Source organism: Wolffia australiana, chromosome 2, assembly GCF_029677425.1.
Source record: "Wolffia australiana isolate 7733 chromosome 2, ASM2967742v1".
In the NCBI taxonomy this organism is placed as follows: domain Eukaryota; kingdom Viridiplantae; phylum Streptophyta; class Magnoliopsida; order Alismatales; family Araceae; genus Wolffia; species Wolffia australiana.
This window is the reverse complement of record NC_135836.1, coordinates 10,635,524-10,658,929: the sequence shown is the minus strand read 5'-3', so window position 1 is coordinate 10,658,929 and position 23,406 is coordinate 10,635,524. Positions and strand designations below refer to the sequence as shown.

At 44.0% G+C, this 23,406-nt stretch overlaps 2 protein-coding genes across 2 annotated transcripts in view; one reads left to right on the top strand and one right to left on the bottom strand.

The window, feature by feature from the left end:
- Positions 1 to 658: 658 nt before the first annotated feature.
- Positions 659 to 2,078, bottom strand: LOC144716802 (O-methyltransferase 13-like). Its single transcript, XM_078592044.1, has 2 exons — positions 1,209 to 2,078; positions 659 to 1,122 (listed from the first exon to the last, which is right to left on the bottom strand). The coding sequence occupies exons 1-2, from the start codon at positions 1,989 to 1,991 to the stop codon at positions 826 to 828; spliced, it is 1,080 nt and encodes a 359-aa protein (XP_078448170.1). The 5' UTR covers positions 1,992 to 2,078; the 3' UTR covers positions 659 to 825.
- Positions 2,079 to 14,490: 12,412 nt separating this feature from the next.
- The window catches only part of DCL1 (dicer-like 1), a 29,926-nt gene continuing 21,010 nt past the window's right edge, over positions 14,491 to 23,406 (top strand). Inside the window, exons 1-2 of the mRNA XM_078592042.1 lie at positions 14,491 to 15,746; positions 15,818 to 15,931. Coding sequence (XP_078448168.1) covers positions 14,922 to 15,746; positions 15,818 to 15,931 — 939 coding nt within the window. The 5' untranslated portion in view covers positions 14,491 to 14,921. The remainder of the gene's footprint in view (positions 15,747 to 15,817; positions 15,932 to 23,406) is intronic.

Below are 23,406 nucleotides of genomic sequence, written 5' to 3'. Positions count from 1 at the left end.
GCGCGCCCGCGGGCCTGACGATCACACACGCCACCGGCACCCGTGTCAACACTCTAGCGCTCAGTCTGCGCGACGCCGTCGCATTCGACACCCCTGAGCCGGGCGCTGCACGCCCAGCACTACCCGCAGGAGCGCTACGCGCCCGCTGTGGCGTCTCGGCGCTCTCAGTGCGCCACATGCCTTAGTCTCCTGGGGGGATGTCTCCCGGCCCTGCGCCCCGCACACGCAATGCGCGCGCTGCCTGCGCGGCCGCTGCGCGGCACCTCGCACAGCTCCGCGCACTGCAACCATGGCACGCCGCCCGGCCTGCGCGTCCCGCACCCGCGCACAGCGCTCGACGCTGGCGGGTAGCGTTGGCGCCCACGCGTAGCGCTTGGCATTGGCGCACGGCGCTTGGCGCCCGCGCGCACACACCGTTCAGCCCGCACGCCCTTGGGCGCGGACGAGCACGTGCAGTCTGCTGTGAATCACCACCGACAGTGGAAATGGCCTGAAAGATCAGGTATTGGGCATCACTACCCATTATGACTCAGTCCTTAAAAATGTCGTGAGCCGAAATACAACGGACACGCCCTCCCAATAAGCATGCAGACCTCTGGGCAGGGCATGCCGCCTAGTTAGGGGCCTAACACCATCACCAAGATAGTAAGAGAGAGTGTTTGTCGAAAAAAATAACATATTATAAAGCCGACGTCAAAATTTCAATAATACAAAACGGATGACTGATATTCCTGACCCAGAGCGATCAAACAGTAGAAGAAACAGCAAGGGGCTGCTTCTTTTAAGGCAGATATAGATGTTACGATCAGCGGAAAACCAGGTGGATCACTTGGTAAATTCCATGATCCAGACTCCAAAGGCCGAGCAGACCTTGGCGAAGCCAGAGAAGCCGGCCTTCTTCGCGAGCGATTCGAACTCCTTCTCCGTCCTCTCTTTGCCGCCGGGGTTGTGGGCAAGCATGATGAGGTCCACATGGAAGAGAGCCTGCGCCTCCTTGCTCGTCTCCGGAACCTCAGGCAGGATACCCTCCATCACGATAACCTTTCCCTTCTCCGGCAGCGCTTCCCGGCAGTTGTTCAGCAGCTTCAGGCAGTGCTCGTCGCTCCAGTCGTGAAGAATCCACTGAAGAAGCGTTATCAACAGCCTCGTTAAATCGATCGAAGACAAAACACAGAGGGTCGCGTTTCAGAGAAGTTATACGAGCTCACCTTCATGAAAATGGCGTCCCCGCTCGGCACGCTCTCGAACATGTCGCCTCCGACGTGCTCCACTCCGGGGAAGCTCTGCGCCTCGGAGATCACGTGAGGGAGATCGAAGTTGAGTCCTTTGACGGACGGGTGGGCGGAGACGATCATGCTGAGGGAGGCCCCCACGCCGCCGCCGACGTCGACCAAGACGTCGACCCCTTCGAACCCGCGGTACACCTCCAGCATCTTCTTCATGGTGATGGCGGAGTGGTTGGACATGCCGGCGTTGAACACCTTGTTGAATCTCGGGTCCGTCCCGTGGAACTCGAACGCCGACACGCCGTAGGCCTTGTTGAACGGGATCCCGCCGTTCAAAACCGACTCTTTCAGATGGTACCAGCTTTCCATGAGGACCTTGTCCTGGTTCATGAGGACCAGGGCGGAGAGAGACACGCCGTCCTCGTTGGACGTGAGGAAGGTCGAAACGGGGGCCAGCCCGTAACGCCGTCGGGCCGTTCCGTCCTGGGCCTTGGCGAGGGAGCAGGAGAGGATCGAGTAGCTCGCGAGGAGGCGGAGGATGCGGTCGACTGTGGTCGCGGCTTCTGGGTTCTCGGTCGGAAGCTGGTCGACAATCTCTTCGGGGGAAAGCTCCGCGTTGGGGCCGGCGCGGCGGATGATCTCGAGAAGGTTGAGCTCGATCGCTGCCTTGAGAGTCATGGGGAGGACGGAGGCGCTCGCGAGTTGCATGGCGTAGTTGCAGGCGTCGTTCTGAGTCATCGTCGCCAATTCCGGGAGAGAGCCCATGGCTTGCCGGCGAGACTAAGTAGCTGAACACTTAACCCCGGGTAGGAAAGAGGAGCTCTGAGTTGTAAGACTTGGAGTGGTTGCCGAGCCTTCTCTTTCTTATATAGCGTAGGGTGAGAGACTGAACGCCTTCTCCCACCTACCTCGAGGAGAGCGACGTTCGTTTTTCTATTTGGAAATAAGCTACTCTACGATAACCTAATTCTGTGTCTTTCGTTGACGTGGGTGTACAATTTTGACTGGGTATTATGGAATCTTGAACAGGATAATATTTCCGAAGTTGGTCGATCTTGGGCTTCTTCCACCAATCGAATAGTTGGATCTTGGAAAGAAAGAAGGATACCATCAGTGGCCATCGTACCTACTTTGAGTTGTGACCCATGAAAAGTGTGATAGGCTTTGTTAGCCAGTCAGCTTGTGTGGGCTGTCGTCGGATAGAATATATGACAGTATTAGCCAACTAAAGGGTAGGTAAGATACAGGGGCAAGTCGAGAGATTACGCGTGTGACCAAAAGAACGATTTCAGGGAAAATTTACCTGTCTTTTTCCCTACCTGCCTCTCTAAACTTAAACTTCAAGTGATTGCATTTAAACGTTGTCATCTCAGCCCTTGTTAGTCCCACGATGCCCTTCTTTGCGCAGATTAAGCGATGATCCAAAGGAGCAACTTGTTTGTTTGCCGCCGTATGCTGCTGTCTGCGTCTCCACTCGATTACACTGTCTTATTATGTTTGAAAAACTTCGGTCCATCCCTTGCTAATCTTAGTGTTTGCATTCGTTGCTTTTAAGTGATAAGACAATTTAAGAGAAGTTATTAGGTGGAATTGTCAGGCCCATCAACTTGGGCCATATCAGCCAAGTTATGTGGAAGATGGAGAGGTGCCTATTTCACAAGAAGATAAAGAGACATCATATTTATCGGAGATTAATGACCTGCTATCACTGCGACTCCTTGATATTCGGATATCTTGTCACTTTCATTCAATTTTAGGAGTTTGAATTATTATCAATTCTTATCGACCAAAAGTTTTTGTACTCTCTAATTTGTTGCTTCCCATATTCTGTTATATCGCTTAATTAATGTTCCAAAGTGCATATCAATATTTCTATTTGGCCCGCCTATTCATTGTGTACGATGTCCTTCACCTAATGTTGGATCTCAATTTTGCATAGGAGGATTTTAAATATTTGTTCTTCGATTCTCTCCCACCATCATTTCGAAACAAATTTAAGAAGCACGGCTACAAAAATATGAATCTCTGTATCTTTGAGGAATATTGTACGAGGATTTGTTCTCTAGCGCAAAAGAGAGCTAGATTACTTCCCCCTGATCGCAATCCTTGATCAAGGATCTTGTTGTTAGAGTCCAGCTGATCGAAGGAAGAATTAGTGGCAGAAGAAATGAGAGGTCAATGTCTAAGCCCCAAATGAGGCATGTGACTGGTGAATAAAAATGCCAAATCAAGATACAGATATAGACCAAGTAATAAATATACTGGAATTTTCCCATTTTATATACATAAATATTGAGTGTAGGATAGTATGGGTTCAATCTACAAATTGATGAAATAAGATTTACTAAGCTCTCCTAATATTTCCAATCCAGATTACATTTACGATTAAGAAAATCTGTAAAGTTTTTGCGCATAAAAGGTCCAGGAATTTGATTGAAAAGGCATAAGTTAGTCTCTTAAAAACTTAGCCTGTAATGCCTTAAAAAGCTGAGGTCAACTCCGTGGAAACATTTTTTTACTTGGTTTAACTCATGGTCAAACATGAGAACATGTACCAACAGTCACTAGAAGTCTAGCCATGAGGCAAGAAATCAATTTGAACCTCAATTGAGAGAGTTGACGCAATTTCTTTTTAAGAGAATTAACTTTCTACCGTAAGGTGAAGAACTCAAACCTTCGACTTTTCACATGAGTTTTTGGATTTTAAGCTCCAAATGTCTTCTACCCTGAGTTAGTTTTCCATATTGATCAAACTAATTCAACCAGTAAAACATCGCAGCCACAACTAACATGATCAGATTATTCAAATATTTATAGAGAATAAATGTGAAAATTTTATTCTATGTTTGGAAAATGAATAACATCAATCAAACATTGTTTATACTATATTTGTGGAAATTTAATTTGTAGTTAAAAAGATGTCATTTACCCTACCTGAAAAACTTTCATAACTGGAGGGAAAATTTCTAATTCAAGAATTATAAAAAATTGAGAAAACAATTTTTTTTGGTTATTCTTTCGATTATCTCCCCATATATTTCTCATCCAAGTTTTTATAAACTATTTAAGATTCCTTTGAAAAGAAAACGTTTATTCTCTATTTTTTCCATTTTTTTCCATTCCTTTGAAAAGATTGCTAAAAGATTAGCAATCTCACCAGTTTTCTTCCATTATATATCTCATAGGAATAATCCCAAAAATGTATAAAGTGTGATGTGAGGTCAGGTTTGTTTGGTTTGAACAATCTGAACGACCTATCACATAGTCCTGCCAGAAATTGGAAGGGATTTTCCCAGAAGCTAGGGTGTGATAGATTTCAATATGGTTTTTTAGGGCATGTCATACAAAGGTGTTGGCAATTAAGTTGACGTTATTTCAGAATGAAAAACTGCAAACCCACAACAATTTTCTCTTGAGTTATCTTTTAAAAGCATTTTTTCTGTTATGTATGGAAAAGCCATTATCACCAAACCAGCCTATTTGCTCTATGCAAAGGCAACCTGTAGGATGATTTTTATCAAGGAGCATACTAGAGTCTCTTGGTGCTTTTGATCTCCCTATTCTCTCTATCTCTCTATCTCTCTCTCTCTCTCTCTCTCTCTCTCTCTCTCTCTCTCTCTCTCCCCCTCCCTCCTCCCTCCTTGCTGTGAGAGGGCATGACACCCTAGAAGTAGTAACAGAGTGAGTCTGACACAAGGATAGAGAACAGAAGCAGGTAGGTCTCTTAAATATGTGGAGTTGAATGTTACATCTAGAGCGACAATCAAGGCCTGTGAACTCAAGATTCCATATCAACTTCTCATTATCAATGAGATAAAATTATCATCTTTTACGAATGAGAATGAAGTGGTACCTAAAAGCACATGGCCGGAGGGTGCCATCAAGGGAATGAGGTTCCATGGAAGGATTGGCTGGCACTATCAGCTAGCATGGGAGTCCCTTCTGATAGTTTCTTCAAACAGATCACCACCAAGAATATGGAAAATGAGAACTAGGAGTTTCTTTCTATCTGAAGGCTCAAGGTATTCTATCAGTTCAATGAAATGTTCTATCAGATTGATCACTTGATTGATCAAATTCAATCCTTGATCACCCAGGTTCAAATCTCGATACAGACTTGATCAACCCATCACATCAGATGGAAGAAAATAATATGGTTCGATATTTGAGTCAAATAACCTTGCTTGGTTTGATTCAAATATTTTTATTTGAGTAAAATTAGATCGGATGTTAGAATATGCATAATAATTTAAAATTTTTGAGTTAACAGATGTGGATGTGGATAACGTCAAAGGTCTAAAGGATCCCCACAATAGCCTCCGTTGGGTTCACAGGAGGCAGCACAGTCACTAAGAGATGGTGATGAATTGGGCCTTGGTGGATGTCTTTCGACTCACAGTAGCCAATAGTGGTCATGGGTGCAGCATTGATGTAGTAATTTCTCTAGGGTTTGACAGTCCTTGTCCAGTCCAGATTTTAAGCAAAAACCTAAACCTTACCAAAAATTCAGTCTGGTTCTAGTCCATTCTTGTTTGGTCCTGGTTCGGTTTGATCCAGTCCCAATCTGGTAAGGTGGACTAATCAATGTCAAAGTCAAAGTAGAAATGTATGTTGATGGTTATGTTCAATATCAACATAAAAGCTTTCAAACCTCTGGTAATGAATGCCCATTAACCTCTCTTCTTTCCCTCCTCTCTCTTAATCTCCCTCTCTAGGTCTTTTTCCATCCATACATCCGTTTCTTCATGGAGAACTATTGGGGTGAATAGAGAAGATAGAAAAGTTCTATCGAGAAAGAGGTTTTGATGGGTTCTTGTGGCCTGATTGCAAAGAAGAACTCCTCTTCATTATGTGGGTGCCCTTTGATGGTCAAATACACCACATCTATGCTGAGCTGATATATTTATAATTTTTTTTAAAATATATTAAATAAATATTTAAGAATTTACTTGTGGTTTCAGTCCGGTTTTACCCTTGAACCTAAACCTGCCTAACCAACTGGTCCACTCTCAAATGGAGGACCAGAAGTCCCAGTTCTGTCAGGTCTGAGCACTCCTCAGTCCTAAATGCCCAAACCTATTCTTCTCCAAAGGTGATGAATTGGGGAAGAAGATGAAGGCATTGGTTAGAAAAGAGAAGGGAGGGGGAAGAGTAAAGTAGCAGAGAAGAGAAGGTTCTAAGAATCTATATGTCTAGGATTTTGGAGTCATATGTTTCACCAGGGGTGGTGGCAACTTTAAGAGAGAGGGAGGAGTAGATGGGCCATCGAGATGGACATAATCAGCATTTTCAATCTATTTGATTTTTCTTTCAAACAACTTGATTAACTGTAAAATTGAGGATGATTATTGAAATCAAATTGATCAAATTTATGGATCAATCATGATCTGCCATAGTGTTTGACCAAGAAATTTGATCAAATGAGATCGAGTTGGGTTTTGATGGATTGACTCATTCAACCAAAATTTGATTGATTCAATCACCCGAGTATACACACATAGAAAATGGAAGTGGACTTGTATATTGATTAATTTACTGATCAATTAAGAATAAATTAACATACTCAATGTATTGAGTTTCCAGCTTGTGGGATGCCAAGCTACACTAGTGATGTAGAATATACAAATGTTTATATCAAATCTTCCATTTCGCAAGATGAACAAAATTCCAATTTTTAAATCACAAATCATCTAACCTATTACATGTGATGTGACACAAGAGAAAATGCAGTAAAGTCATGCTAATTACCATCTACTTAATTCCCTTTTTAGGTCCAAGAGGTAAAATATAGTTGGATACAAGTTTAAAAATATATTTTTAAGCCAATAGTTTGTGCTTTCTGGTGACTACAAGGAAACATATGATCAATAAATAAATCGAATTTTCAATTGCATATTTTGACGCAGTTCAATGTATCTGATATTTTTATACCGCGCTGGGCATGCATGTTTTGGAACAAGGATGAGAGATAAATAATCCATGGGCCATAATTTTTCAACATCAAAGATTGATATCTAAAGATCCAAAAGGATTTTTAGGCTGAAAGTTTAGTGGTAGCTATGTTTTTTTCCTCTATCCATACCGGTCATGCACAAGATAAAAGATGCCTTTGGGTTTGATTTGCTTACTAAGTTTAGAGGAGTGATTTACTCATTAAAATCTATTTTGGTCCCCTTCTAGATTTTGAAGAGTGAAGGATTGAACCTGATCGAGATTTGTGAAGAAAAAGCATGTCTTGGCCTATCGGGGATGTAAGGATAAGGTTATTGTAATCTTCTTTTTAGTCTAACTTAGTTGTCTTTTTTCCAAGGTTGTCTTCCAAGAGGATAAGCTAAGCCTACACCTTTCCGAATGCCAAGACTGACTCAACTGCTTGCTGGCCAAGGTATTTTAATTATATTAAATTATTATTTCCCAATAAAAAATTCCATAAATTTATGAAACAATTCTATAAAGTTGGAAAAAAATAGCTTGAGTAGGATAAATATTTGCTCACCTTCTTAGAACCAAATTCATTAAATTATATTTGATTCCTCGAAAATATAAAAGTCCTAAATGTTGTTTTTTTCAATACATACTCATAGTGTACTTGACCCTTACTCTGTGATCACAATGAAATTTATAAATACTGTTGTATGAGTGAGAAAAAGTAAATGACATTTAATCCTAATGTATGTTTTATCATTAGCTTGACCAAACATGGGCTATTCAACCTTGGCTGTTGCCACATCCAAGACTTGAATGAAAGATATTTATTTAACCACCATGTGTAATCTTGACTTATGGAAGTTTCAGAGACCTATATCAAGCTCTAAACATGGACACAATTGTCATTTGTTACTCTTGGATCGGTAGTGTTGGCTTGAAATAAATATTAAATAAACATAAAGGATTCTTATAGATGACAGATAATGTGGAGGATTCAAGAAAAGATGAATCGAATTGAAATTTTAATGAAATTTAAGAGGATACAAGAAAAGAGAAAAAGTCAATTGAAATTTTAATGGGAAAATGGATATCTTTGGATGGCTCTGGCAAGTGCATAACCTAGCTCACAGTAATAGTGAGGGAGAGGAGAATTGAAATGAGTGAGGAATTTTATGATCCCCCTTCCATTTATAGAATTTTTTGGATGCATACCTATTCTATGGTGCTCTCCGTCCACCTCGGGAGGTTCAACCTACATAAAAAGAAGGAAAGAGGTCGGTCAAATGGAATAAATTCTCCTTTTCTAGATTTTCCTTTCAGGTGAGTTTAATCCAGCTGATGGGCCACTACCCTGAGTTATTTAATAAAGGGTTTCACTAAACGTTGCATGGTGTTTGAAGAACTTAAACAAGGGTGTTTAATTTCTCATTGATAATTTGTGAATAAAAAGATTCATAAACTTTGACTTGTCAAAATATGATAAGATATTGATGAGGACGGGTTGTCTCCATAGGGAATTAATTGTTTTGGTGACTGGGAGATGAGATAATTGTTAGATAGAAATATGATGATGAGATAATTGAGATTATAAAATGATAAATAACAAAAACAGATAATGTGAAAATATAGGGATATATAGATAGTGAAAAGATGACTGATAAGTATATGCTGATGGATGTAAGTGATCGATAAATTTGGATGGATGGAGGTGATGGATAAATATGAATGGGTGGGAATAGATGGATAAAGTGGATGGATGGATTTGGACAGATGGTGTGGATAGGTGGATGTGGGTGGATGTATATGGAAAGATGGTGTGGATGGTTGGACATGAATGTAAGGATGTGGATGTATATATGTGGATGAATGGATGGAAATGGATGCATTCTAAGACAAAAAATGACAAAGTGCTAGAAACTCAACATAGATCTTTATTTTACTTCAAGGGAACCCCCTCCCCTTCTCCCTTGCCTTCATAGATCAATTAATGATTTGCAGAAAGAAATTTGGTGGGTCTCTGTGTGGAAAAAAATTCACTTGGCCCACCAATATTGAACTGAACTCTAAAAGAATTTTACATAGATAAGGGTCTATTTTTACATCCTGGAATATGTGTAGATGGAGCGAGAGCAATAAAGATACCCTAGAAAATTAATCCAAAAATCATTTTGGATCATCATACATCATATTCTAAAGTTGGATCATTTAAAGTTGTCATTATTTTTATTTATGTATTGATCTACTTGTTAAGTAGCCGATGTGCCAACAAAATTGTCAGATTCACCTACGTTTTCTCATGTTTAAGTGGTAGTCTAATATATTATTAGATTTCCCAAAATCAGAATCAAATATTGACTTGTTTTCCTAAAAATTCATTCATCCACCATTCTTGCATTGTCCATGCATTTTAATCGCAATATTTTGTGACAAAAATATGTCTTACTTTTTTGTCACATAAATGGAGATTTTAATCACCAGATTCTGCAGTATTAATATCTGTGTCACATGTTCATTGCATTTATAGCAAATACATTGACCCTTTTTTGTAACTCTGTGAGTCAATTGTTAGTTTAGGTGATTGCATTACCTATTTTGTAAATGATTCCACTCTCTTTTGTATCCCTTGAAGAGTTTGTTCAAGCCATTAATATGTTTGATATCTACACCTATGCACCTAATCATTGAGACAACGGATCTCCTTTGATACCAAGGGCTGATGATCCCATGTTGACCAGTCAATTATCGTTGTGTAATTCTTGTTATATCTAAACTTAGACTAATTTGAATCTCATAATTAGGGGCCCGAGTCACAGTCAAAACATAGCCATCCATGCACAAGATGTCTTTGACGTCTAATTTCCAAGGATCACTTCTACAATGTGATATAAAGTAACATTATTGTTGTTTTGGTATAATACCATTCATGACTCCTTATCTGATTAGCACTTACCACCAATCCCCACCATTTGTACTTGAATAGTCACTTGATCATCGATAATTATCGTATTAGTAGGATCAGATATTGATCTTATTTTTTTTGATAAATTGATGTCCAAATTGACTATCCTTTTAATATAACTAATTAGATTGCATGTTTAGACACTAGTGATCCAATTTATTATGATCTCATTATAATTCAGTAAGTTATCACATTTATTCAACGACCTCAATATAAACATTAGGAAATAATAACATACGTAAATATCTATCTATCAATGGACTTAATCATGACATAGACAATGTGATTGGCTTCACGTCCAAATAATACCTATAATCCTTAGGAATAAAAAATAGATACAACTGTTAAGTGACTGGCCTGTAATTGCAAAGTGATGACAATGCCATAATGGTGTTTTTATCAAAATTGGAAAGACCAATAATTGTTCATAGTCCATATTAGTTGGACTACAAAGCAAAACAAACTCAATGTAAACTTACCTTTTTACAATATTATTTCAATTTTTTTAAAGGCAAGAAGTGTCTGCTATTTTGATAGATTGACTTACTTGGGTCACCTTTAAGATTGTTAGCCAAATGGTTGTCCATCACCCTCTCCATCTGTGTCTGTCCTTTGTAATCATTCGTCCTAGTGAACTGATGACTGTACAAAAATATTCCCATTATTAGTAATAGTGAAAAAAGTATGACATCAAATGGGACAAATTGCAGCAACAATGATTGTCAGCAAGATAATGATGGAGGTCACAGGAAGCACCAACAATGACTAAAAACAACAATAGAAACATCATTGAACATGACGTAGGGGGTCATCCATGAGGTCAACAATTGTCATAAACAATGAATTTTTGTAGATAATGGCTCATTGTTTTTACAATTACAATAAACAATGGTACTAGAAGTGTCGTTAATGAGGATGATGGCTATCATTGACAAGGACAAATACAGTCACATATAATTAATTTTTGTCATCAATGATAATGATGAATATATGTTCAATGACAATTTCAATGGAAGCATCTTTCATGGGGATTAACACTTTTCATAAATGACAGCCAAATATTTTTAGAACAATTGTAAAGAATGTTGTAGGAACCATCATAGAAAAAGGATGCTGGATATCGTTGGCAAGGGTGATGACTTTCATCGACGATTGTAAAAGCTATCATCGACAAAGATGTCAATAGTCTTGACGACAACTACGGATGACATAGTTGATAAGGACAAGGATTTTGGTCGAGGAGGATAGCCATTGTCATCAATGGGATTATAATAATGATGATGCTGACACTTGTTTTGTGTCAAGGATGACGATGTTGATGATGTCATCACTTGTTTGTGTTCACAATAAGGGTTCTAGAGGCCTAGAGTTGGATGAACACAAGGATTCCATGCAGTGGAAGACAACAAAATCATAACGACATCAACAAAATCAAGAAACAAATCACCTCGACATCGATCATATCTATGATCTCGGATCCTCGAGTGAGATGAGTAAAGCTGCTCATGTGTGCAACCTCTGGACGTAGCCACGTGGTCCATGCCACATTGAATCTCCTCCTTTGCCTTGATGAGTTTCCTTCAACCTTCGTCATTGCCACTATGTTGTCCCGATCACATTGTAGAGTGGTGTGGAGCTATGGGCAGAAGGGAAAAGAAGGGGGAGGCCCCCGAACAACTCTATCTTGGGTGAATTTCATTCAAGGCATTTCCCTATCTATACTAGGTATGTATTTTTCATAAAACCCCCCAAAATTTAAGTATATCTTCCGACGTCCAAAAAACCATTTTCGCGTGACCCTCTAGGCCAATGTATCAGTCTAGTTAACGACTCCATTGGCTCAATAAATTTTACTGGTCTTCTAAATTAATCAACTATATCATCATATAGATTAATTAATATCAGATTTATTTAACCCAATTGATAGCTTGAGTCTCTAACCCTTGGGGTGCCAAGCTACACCTTGTGCTCTATAAGATACAAAGGAGTGTGTATTGACTCGTTCATGGAACCTGTTCGTCATCCGTTACCATGAACGTATAGTCCCGCATCCACCTGATGCTCCAAGGATGACTTAGGGTATGGTCATCCGAGTTAGTAATGATGCCTTCAGACATCATCGGAGAACCCTTCTCCAATAGTTCACTACCTAAGCCAAGGACTTCATCACATCGTCCTTGAGCTGTCTTCTCTTTTACTAACGGTGGACAACCCTATCTTGACCACTCAATTGTCTTTGTGAACTTCTTGATGCACTAAAACTAATATTTTTTAGAATCCCATGATTAGAGAATGTAGTTCATTGTCAAAGTACAACTGTTAATCACCACTATATCTTTGTGTCTTGGGTCTAAGGACCACTTACACAACCATGACGTGAATCAACCTGATTGACAGTTTGGTATAATACCATTTAGGGATTTGTATGAATCAAGTCAGACACCCACTATCTATCCTTAGTGCCTCCACATTAATGGCTGCAGGACCGACCACACTTATCATATGAGTGAGGCTAGATAGTGCTATTTTGTCCGAATATTTCAATGCCCATCTCAAATATCCCTCGAATATGGATATTTACAACACAATATTAAAGATTAGTGATCTCCGCATTACAATCTCATTATAACTCACCAAGTCTGATAATGTATTCATGGACTTAATTATAAACATCACACGTGCACTATAACGGACCTGTTATATTAATGATCATGTAATGAGAAATGGAATTTGTGATTTGCTTAACGACCACATATATTTCCATCAGAAGACAACACCAGCACATGCCAATGTGGATGTCATGTGTCGATGCCATTTGGTGGTGGCAGTTAAGTTTCATCACATCCAACATCATCCAAAGACGTCACTTTTCCAACAAAGAATGTCCTCAAAGTAGGAATTTATTGGCCGTAGAGCTCTCATTTCTCTCTCACTTGCAATCTCTTTCTCTCTCTCTCTCTTTGTCACATATACTCTATCGCTCTCTCACTCTATATTTCGCTGTATTCAAGAAATTACGACACTATCTTAGACTGATAGTTACAATTTAATATGACACCATTTCTCATGATGATTATGGTGTCATTGCTGGCCAATGTCAGTACAATCACAATACCTCATCTAGAAACTTCTGCCATTGTGGACGTGAATCAATGATTCCAAGGTTGGAATGGAATCTACATTCAAGTCGAACCCTATAAATATTTGTGTTTTCTTAAGCAATGTGATTTAGTGAATGTTCCCTTCTATGTATCAATTCCTCTTTCTTTGTTCCTCCCTCTTTGCTCATCACAGATCTTTCAATTCCAGCCTCTCTTCCACAATTCTTCCTTAGTTTTCTACCACTTTATCTCCCTCTCTCTTGGACTCTCTCTTTCTCTCTCTCACTCGCACTTTTTCTCTCTCTTGCTCCGCTGTATCCAATTTCTGTCGTACGCTCCCTTTTTTGGGTATGGGATGGGACTGATGACGAAAGCAAGAGAGGGAAACCTCACATTTTTGGGTATGGGAACGGTGACAATGAAGGGTGTGGAAGGCAGACGATAGGGGTGAGTAGGGTTTTGCATCCATCATTTGTCACGTCACACGTCACAGTGACGGCACCGTGACTGATGACCTGATGGTGACGCTGGCGGATTTAGGAGCCCGTGACGGTGACAGATGACGGATTGGTCGTGATGGGGACGTGATGGTGACGGGGGCATTGGACGGGGGACGTGATGGGACGGCCACCACGGATGACGGCCGTGACGGATTTGAGCAACAGGAGTCTGGGGAGAGGACCGTGATATGAGAGAGAGGAGTTGGGGGTAGCAATCTTCCTTCTGGTTGTTCTTCCTGTCACACGTGACGCGTGACGTTCTGTGATGGATTTTTTCCAACATCGGTGGACGTGTGGCGGGACAGTGACATGACGGAATTTTCGTCGCGTCTCCGTCTGTCACAGATTGTCACAGATGCGTCACGTCCCGGATGTGCTGTTCCCTAATTTATTTATTGGCAGCCCAAAGGCTATTAAATGGACTTTCTAAGTATCGACATTACCTTACATGCTTCCATTCTTACCGCCGTTACACTTTGCCTAGAGCGCCGCGGCCGCGCCTGGTCCTCTCCAGAGATACCGACCAGGGTAAAAACCCAACTCCTGCAGTGTATAGAAGGAAAGTTAACCCCTTTTCTTCTTTCTTTCATCTGGGTTACTATTTCTGATTCCGCAGAGCTGCATAGAAGGGAACCAGAGAGAGAGAGAGAGAGAGAGAGAGAGAGAGAGAGAGAGAGAGAGAGAGAGAGAGAGAGAGAGAGAGAGAGAGAGAGAGAGAGAGAGAGAGAGAGAGAGAGAGAGAGAGAGAGAGAGAGAGAGAGAGAGAGAGAGAGAGAGAGAGAGAGAGAGAGAGAGAGAGAGAGAGAGAGAGAGAGAGAGAGAGAGAGAGAGAGAGAGAGAGAGAGAGAGAGAGCAGGAGGAGGCGAAAGAGCCCGGCGATGGGAAGTGGGTAGAGGCAGAGTCGCGTCGATAGACCGTCGAAGAGTCTCCCCCTTTGCGGTGGTTCTGAAATATTTAATTTTTTCTTGTTATTACCCGTCTTTGAATCCTTTCAAACGGTCTATCTCCGCTATCTCTGCTGCAAAAACCCACCGCTCCGCTCCAGGAATTCCGTCTCCTCCTTCCTCCCTCTCAAACTCTACCTATTCATCGATTCCTTCATTTATTTACTTCATTGAATCTGCTTTCTGCCATTGTAGAGGCTTGTCCTTCGTCACCCTATGTTTTCTGATCTTCTTTGACAGACCCATTAGAAGGGTCTCTCAGCATGGAAGGAGAGGTTCCTTCTGGTGCCGGGCCGCTTTCCTATTGGTTAGATGCATGTGAGGATGATTCATTGAACGGGGTCAATTTCCCTGAACTTGATTCTTCAACGTTGGCTAACTTCTCTGCTCAAACTGAGGGAGGTGGCAATTTCTTCAGAGAATTTGATAGAATTCTAGAGAGCTTCAATGAGGCTCTACTTCCACAAGCTCCTGCCCAGGCTGCCGCTGATACTGCCTTTAAAGGAGATGGTCTGCTTGGTTCTTTGCCCATTCGGTATGATCATTGCAGGAAAAGGAAGGATGAGGATTCAAGAGACGAAGAGGCGAGGCGGCACAAGCGAGTTCGAGCTGAGCAAGCAGGCCATGGCCAAAGGAGAGAGGTGGAGGAAGCACATAAACACAAAATTCAAGATGAAGACTGGCGAGACAGGAGAGACTGGGAGAGAAAGCGGAGGCGGGATGGAAGAGATTTGAATGGGAGGAGTGGGAAGGAGAGAGGTTTCTGGGAAAGAGACAGAGGGGGGAAATTGATCTTTCAGAAAGGGTCTTGGGAGTGCAGAGAGGAGAGCAAATCAAAAAAGGAAGGACACGAGATTGTAAAGAAGAAGGATCAGGGCGAGAAACCGGCGGAAGCGCAGGCGCGAAAGTACCAGCTTGATGTTCTTGAGCAGGCTAAGAGGAAGAACACAATCGCCTTCCTTGAGACTGGGGCTGGTAAAACTCTTATCGCCGTTCTTCTCATTAAGAGTATTAATCAAGAAATGCAGAGGAATCAAAGAAAAATGCTTGCTATATTCTTGGTGCCCAAGGTTCCGTTGGTTTATCAAGTAAGCATATCTTAGTAATCCTTTCAGTTTTATTTTATCTGTTTTTACTCTTATTCTTGCCAATCATGCAGCAAGCGGAGGTCATCAGGGATGGAACAGGTTTTGAGGTTGGGCATTACTGTGGGGAGATGGGTCAAGATTTTTGGGATGACAGACGGTGGCGGCGTGAGTTTGAAACGAAGCAGGCATGTTTTCCTTTCTGTCCTTTCTGTATATTTTCTTGGATGTTCAGTTTCCTGAGGCATCTTTCTTGCTAAATTGGCTGATAGTTTTATCCAAAAACTTATACCTGATGCTGATTTCAGTAGATCTTAAGCATTGTCTCCTCTTCTAATATTCAGTTTTCATATCTATAGTATGATTCATGCATGGATTTCAGAGTTAAGCGTGCCTGTTGAGTGTAGTTAGAATTTCTCCTCTATAATCCGGCTTTTATGTTTTGGCGGTTCTCTTGACAACATGGCTGCTGCATAATGAGGTTTTAACAAGGAAAGGGAGGTATCGCTGGACAGCGGCATGCAGGACATGGCGAGTCCGATTTCATTATGGATTAGAGGGACGCAAACAGTGGGTGTGGGGAGCATTTGGTTCACGTGTGTATTTATAGCTATTTTGGGTGACATTTCTTCCATTATTAAAAACATTGCTTTTATTGACAATTTCTTTGCTGATATTACCTAGTAGTCTAATGCCTCTTCAACTGATTGGGATATGTTATCTTTTACTTAATGGGCAGACTTGTCAATTTTTAAGTCGCCTTGTCTTTCTCCAGAAGTGGGCACCACCTTTTCTGTTTGGCATTATCCTATAGCAGAAAAATCTATTTTTTTCATCTCAGCCAGCCGGTGCTTCGTTGCTCCTACTCCTAAACTCGCACCGCAGTTCTTTATTTGCTTCACCCTCTCAGAACCTTTGGACTTTGTACTTAGCATCACCTTCGATAATTAGCATTTCCTTCGTTCTTTCTTGCTGAACCAAACCTTTGGCCAGCTGTACAGGCTTATACAAAGCAAGCCTGGCGCATCAACCTAAAGTCACTTATTTCACATGTGGGATATAAGTGATTTCACCAAGCTGGGTGATCTTCTTTTGTTGTTCAAAAAAAAAATAAATTTCTCACGTGGGATATAAGTGACTTAAAAGGATTCTTGACAGAGTGGGGCACTTTTAACCGATGGCCCAGTTACACTAGACATATCACAACACAGAGAAATAGCCAAAATTACAACAGACTGACACTGGTTGTAAGTTTGATGCCAGTTTCTGAAACTATGGAGCAGCTAACCCTTTGATAAAGATGTCTGCTTTTTCTCCTTTATAGCCGTTGAATCAATTTCTCCTTTATAAATTGTCGATCTTTTGCGATGTGCTTGGTTCTATCATGCTGAGCTTGATTGTGTGCCATGGGGATCACATATTGATTGTCAGAGTACAGTTGGATATCCTCCTGTTGGAACAACTACAACTTCAGATCTTCTAGTATGTCCTCCAGCCTGAAGGCTTCACATATACGTTAAGCTAGTGACTGAAACTCACCCTCTGCATTTGACCTGGCAACCACCATTTGCTTTGCAAGTCTGGGTATATAAATTTTGATGGTACTGAATGCTACGTATGGAGTCCTTTATAATCACCTGATGAATCAAGAGGGAATATCCCTCTGAAGGCAGTTCAGGCTATTGTTCATGCTGATGAAAGTTTAACATCAGTTTTCTGTGAAGCCTACTGCTGCAGCTGCTTTTTTGCTTAGAAAGCTGGGAAGAAGGCCTGATTAGTTCTGAAACTGTCCCCTAGATGTGACAGGTTATCTTGGTCTAGTAAGTCTCAAACTATGGGTCATTCCTTTGAGAAGTCATGTTTTGCAACTATCTGCAATAAACTGGGACGCTAAAATGAGACATTGGAAATTACAAAGAAGAGAAAAAGCAACCCCATCCACAACAATCTGTTGCATTCTATGCCACAGCCACAATCGTGTCACAGTCATGTTGATCTCAATATCTTTAGTATTCTGAATGTTGTCCCGTAGTAACTGAGGGAATATCTTTAGTCAATGAGGGAATATCTTTTGCTCTGCGTCAGTGCGATCCCCTGATTTTAACCTTCTTACCTGGTATTCTAACTCCTATACACCATTTTCTTACTAAAATTTCTGATTTTAGATTGTCGTTTAAACTTTGTCTATAATCCTGGTTATAAGGGCTGTTTTGTTATTACAGAACCGTTCTTTACCTCCAATGATATGAGGGGGTCCCTGGGCTGATATTACACTTCTCTTTATTTAGTCATATTTCGAGCCTATTAATTAGTACTAATAAGTGGCTGGGCTCCTGCCATTCTAGGCGACTTGTGATGTCGGTTCGAGGCCAAAGAAGAGAAGGGCTACAAGTGGGCCCAATTCATATTGGTCCTTAAAGGTTCTAGAAAAGGCAGTTCTAGAAGGTTCTAGAGAGCATTGAAGTTTTTAGATGCTCACGGACTGACAAATGCAATACTGTTATGTAATTCTGAACTAGGTTTTGCAGAATTTAATATTCTGCTTTACTCAATGAAAGAGTTGGTTTAAAAGCCAGCTATAGTGCAAGAAGTAAAAATAGAAATAACGAACTGATAAGGGCCTAGTACAGTTTGGGGCACTATCAGGTACATTATATTCATATAAAACCCTTTAAAATTAACATTTAATGCTCTTATGTTTAAGATCTCTATTATAGTCAAGATTCCTAAGCAGTAAGTTGTTGAAGGCTGTAACTGATGCTGAGATGCAAGTTCTTTATCAGAATTGGACTTGTTAACCGGTTGTCTCCATGGATCATACTGGTTGGGCATGCCCTCTTTAGGAGTCCCTTTATGGTCTTTAATAATCTCTATGAGCTTGGTTTAGTCACTTCAATAGTATTTCTTTGGAGTTTTGGCCATCGTTGTTGTGCTTAAGATTATTTGATGTTTTGGCTATACTATTCTGGACAACATTATGTGTGACATTCTTCTTACTAATGATGATTAGTCCAGCATTTCTAACAATATTGTAACTAAAGGTCTTGGTCCTGTTTGTTCAATGTATGAGAGTATATTCTTTACCTTGCAAGATGCTGGACTCTTTGGCTCAAAGCTGAATCCTCACCTATGGATGGATGCCTAGGTGAAGCTTGATGATGAATCTGGTGGCCTTTTTACAGATCCGAGTGCAGTGCCATCTAATTGGATATCTGAACTATCCGATCATCACTCATCCGATTATAGCTTTTCCCACCAGTGTTTTATGCTCATCTATGACTGCTCCTTGAACCATTTATCGGGGATGCTGTGATGGACATCATTAGGTATCCGAAACTCCATCTGGGGCATGAGCTTCTCCATAACCCTTTCAAGTCCCCAATGCTATGTTCTCATGCTGATTGCATTGGTTTCATGTGGATCATCGATCTGCTGTCAATTGCTGGTGTCTCTTGGTAATGATCTTATGTTCTGGTGTCACTGTACTTTCGTGGCAAAGAAAGAATCAATCAGTGGTCGTTAGATCCAGTCCTGAGTATGAGTACCATTCTATGTCTCAGGTTGCACGTGGACTTCTATGTGCATGTCAAAATTTTTAGTGCTGGGATTCACTCCACTTCAGCCACTGGCTCTTTATTGTGATACTGGGTAGCTTCTCACATTCCATGAAATCTAGAGTTCCATGAAGGCACCAAGTCTATTGTAGTTCACTGTCACATTTTTTGCAAGAAAGTCCAAATTCAACTTGTGTTCCGACATCAGTCTCCCTGGTAAAACAACTCTAAGATCTCTTTCCCAATGTTCTTTCTGACTGTTGGTTGATGCTTTTGCGATCTAAGCTTTTTGCATATGATCTTTATGCTCTAGCTTGAGGGGCATGTTTTCGTGTGTATTGTCAGACCCTTGGCTTGAGCTTTCTCCCTTTTTATATACCAAGCACAGTTACTGTTTTGATCTAAAGAGACATCACAATCTGCAGTTATTCGGAGTGATGAATAAATAGTTGAATGAAGGGATTCTTTATGGTTATTCATTTCACTTGGTTTGAGAAATTTTCGGTGCTTTGATAAATTTGGTTAGTTTATGTTTTTGCTTTTTTTCTCTAATCTTCGTTCTTGCCTTGTTTCTTGTATTTTATTTTGTAGTTTTGAAAAATTTTGAGCATGATTCGTATCCATTTAAAATTCGTTATATTGAGCCCCCCGCTGACGGACTCCCCCGCCGGCGATCCCGAGCCTGCACCCCCCCGCCGGCGGACTCCCCCGCCGGGGGCGGCCCCCCCCCCCCCCCCCCCCCCGCCGACGGACTCCCCCGCCGGCGGCCCCGAGCCCGCAACCCCCCCCCCAAGCCGTCCCGCCGCATGTCGGGCTCTGGCCGGGGGAGAGGCTGCGGAGGCTTTTCTCTGCCGATGCCGTGCAGCAGCAATACCTCCCACCCGCGGCAGGGCTGGAAAAGGCCGCAGACTCAACAGTCTAAACGACCGATGTCGCCGCGGCGGCACAAGTCGCGGCAGCTGCCTTCCCACCCGACAGCCATTACTGCTGATTGGGCAGGTCCGAGGGGGTGGCAGACCGGTCGACCGCCAAGGAGGCCCACACCGACAAGGCCAAGTCGGTACAGATCTTCGGCCCCTACACGCAGCCCTCCTCGTACACGTCCGCAACGGCGATCACCACATCCAGCTGCTCGGGCCGGTCACAACTGGCAAGTTTCGGATCCCCCGACTGAACCGACCCAGGCGACAATTCCAAAAAGGCGTCGGTCCTATGCCGAAGCAGTCAGGGAAATGGCCGATGTCCCGCGCGACGAGGAAGAGGAAGCGGGATGGACTAGAGTTGAACGCCACCAAAGGCGCCGCCGGTCAGTTGCTCTCAGCGCAGCCACCAGGGAGGGCGAGCGGCAGTGCTTCCGATGCCTCTCACGAGGTCACTTTATTCGGGAGTGCCGGGAGCCTGTCGTCTGTCGTCTGTGCTTCCACTCAGGGCACCGACAGGCAGTCTGTCCGCAGGCGCGGACATACCATCGAGAGCCCGCCTGGACGTAGCCCCCACCAGACCTGCCGGCTCTATGCCTAGTTGGGGAGGTGACTAGCGGTCGGCCAAAGGTGGAACAAGTGTTGCGACACCTTCAGTCCAAATGGCCAGAAACGGGGAGTGCAGAAGTGCATCGACTTTCCTCGGGCGATTTCTTCATGCGCAACCTGACGAGGGCCAACCTCCAAGCACTACGGGGACGGGAAGAGGAAGTCAACGGAGGCGGCCGGATTATATGGCGCAGGCCAAATCCTGCGGACGGGGCGAGCAAGCTCAGCCAACATATTGTGCCGCTTATACTTCGGGGGATCCCATTCGGGCATCGGACATGGGTGCAAGTAGCCAAGATTACACGGCCTATTGGAGCCCTACGTCGGATCGTCTCCAACAGCCTCAAATCAGGGGATCCGAATAGTGTGGCGGTCGAGATTGCAGTCCCCGCCGGGGCGGCCATCCCGCTGGTGGTCGTCAGCGAAGGAGATGGGGTCGCCTACATGATACAGGTTGCGATGCCCCTCCCTCCGCCGACGCAACCGAGATCCAGCGGCCAAGCAGGCCAAGAAGACAGACCCGCGGACTGGTCGCCGGAGGTGGACAAGTCCCCCCCCAAAGCAACACCCCAAAGCAAGATGGTGTCGTCCCATGACCGCACGGAGCCGTCACCACTAGCGACGGAGCAGTCGCCGTCTACCCGGAGGAAGCCGCAGGCCAACACAGAGGCGGCAAGGTCGATGCACTCCCCACCCTCCACCACGGGTCCGGCGACTCCCTCCGACGACCCGCCCACCCTCAACACGGAACATGAGTCCCCCCATAGCCACCCACCGTGGAGGGGGACACGACGCCGACTCCTACACTAACGTCGACTATGCCTCCTTCACCAGGCCCAATCTCCGCCCGTGTTCCCGGGATTCAGGCCAGCCTCAACCCCCGGTGGTGGACAACATCCAGAGCCCTGCGACGCTTCAGCAAGCGGACTTGACCGCTACAAGCCACTGCCACAATCGGGAAGATCGGGACCACGGCAACAGAGTCAGCCGAGCGGTGTATATGGGGCGTGTGAAGCGAATGCTAGGGGCGCAACAGCTCTACTACAAGCGCAAGGGTAGCAATCGGAAGCCAAGCACGATCATGTCCCGGCAAGAGGTCGACACCTACCTGGAAGAGCTCAATGGGACCACGGTCTGACCCGTGATATCCCCAGACGCGGTAAAGATCGCTAAGGCGGCAGGGGTGCAACTGCTGCCGCAGCACGAAGAGGTCCAACCGGCTCCCCCATGAAGTGCATCTCGTGGAATGTTCGTGGGCTTCGAGATGCCCGTAGGCGACGTATAATCGGCCAATATCTCCGGGAATGGGAAGCTACAGTCATTTGCCTCCAGGAGACCATGCTGGAAACGTGTGATGCACGCACTTGGAATGTCTTGGGGCGGGGACATCTCCAGGGCTTCGCGGCACGTCCGGCCACGGGCCAAGTCGGAGGGGTGTTGGTGGCATGGTCTGAGGATCACTTCGAAGAAGCTGACAGGTGGATAGGGCGTCATCTAGTGGCGGTAAAATTGTCGCGCCGTATGGACAATTGGCAATGGGTGGTCATCTCGGTGTACGGCCCAGCATCCCCATCCAACCGCGCAGAATTATGGGAGGATCTGGAATCGGTGGCGGGGCGATTCCGGGGTCTCCCCCTACTGGCGGGGGGGGACTTCAATGTCACCCTAGAAGCGGGAGATCGACCAAATGGCGCGGGAGGGCGTGACTGTGGGTCACAACAGCTCTGGGACTTCATCTCCACCGAAGGTCTTCAGGAAATGGGCCCGTCGAATTGCACGTATACGTGGCGCAGCTCCGCCCATCCTCAATCCCTCTCGAGGCTGGACAGATTCCTCTGTTCGACGGAACTCATGGAGACACACCCCTCGGCTGAAGTTGTCGCGCTGCCAAGACCAATGTCTGACCACTCGCCGATAGTGTGGCGGCCAAGACCGGATGGCCTACATTCCACTTATTTCAAGCTGGATAGATCAATGCTACGAGAAGACGGGTTCCGGAACGATGTCCAGCGGTGGTGGGAGACATGGCTGCACTCCGCGGGCGGAGCCCGGGACCTCCCGTCCAAGCTAAGTTGCCTCCGCTCGTTCCTAAAATCGACCCAACAGCAGAGGAGAGCGGACCGGAGCCGCTGTAGAGATGCAGCCTTGGAACAGATAAAACAGTGGGATGATGTTGAAGATACTAGACCCCTCACGGGGGAGGAGATGCAAGAACGGCGTCGGCACAAATCCACGGTGACAGAAGAGGATTACAAACGAGAAATGGATTGGCGGCAGCGCTCGAGACAGCTCTGGCTCAAAGAGGGGGACGCGAACACCCGATTTTTCTACATGTGTGCCAACGGGCGGCGAAGGAGGAACCGGATCGCCAGAGTGCGTGTGGGGGGCACGGTGCACGCGAAGGTGGCAGAGATTGGCCAGGCTCTTGCACGACACTTTTTCGCCGTCTCCCGGAAGGGACCTAGACATGTCTGGCGATGGTCCGGTCGCGGAGTAGCCACGCTGACGGAGACTTAAAAGCAGGGGCTGACCACCCCATTCACGGAGGAGGAAGTTAAGGCGGCTATACGAGGCCTCAAC

What these genes read in the sequence shown, in the direction of transcription:
- LOC144716802 (XM_078592044.1), bottom strand. Translation starts at nt 1,991, where the DNA reads ATGGGCTCTCTCCCGGAATTGGCGACGATGACTCAGAACGACGCCTGC. An exon ending in GGGACGCCATTTTCATGAAG is followed by an intron (nt 1,123 to 1,208) that starts GTGAGCTCGTAT and finishes ACGCTTCTTCAG; the next exon opens with TGGATTCTTCACGACTGGAG.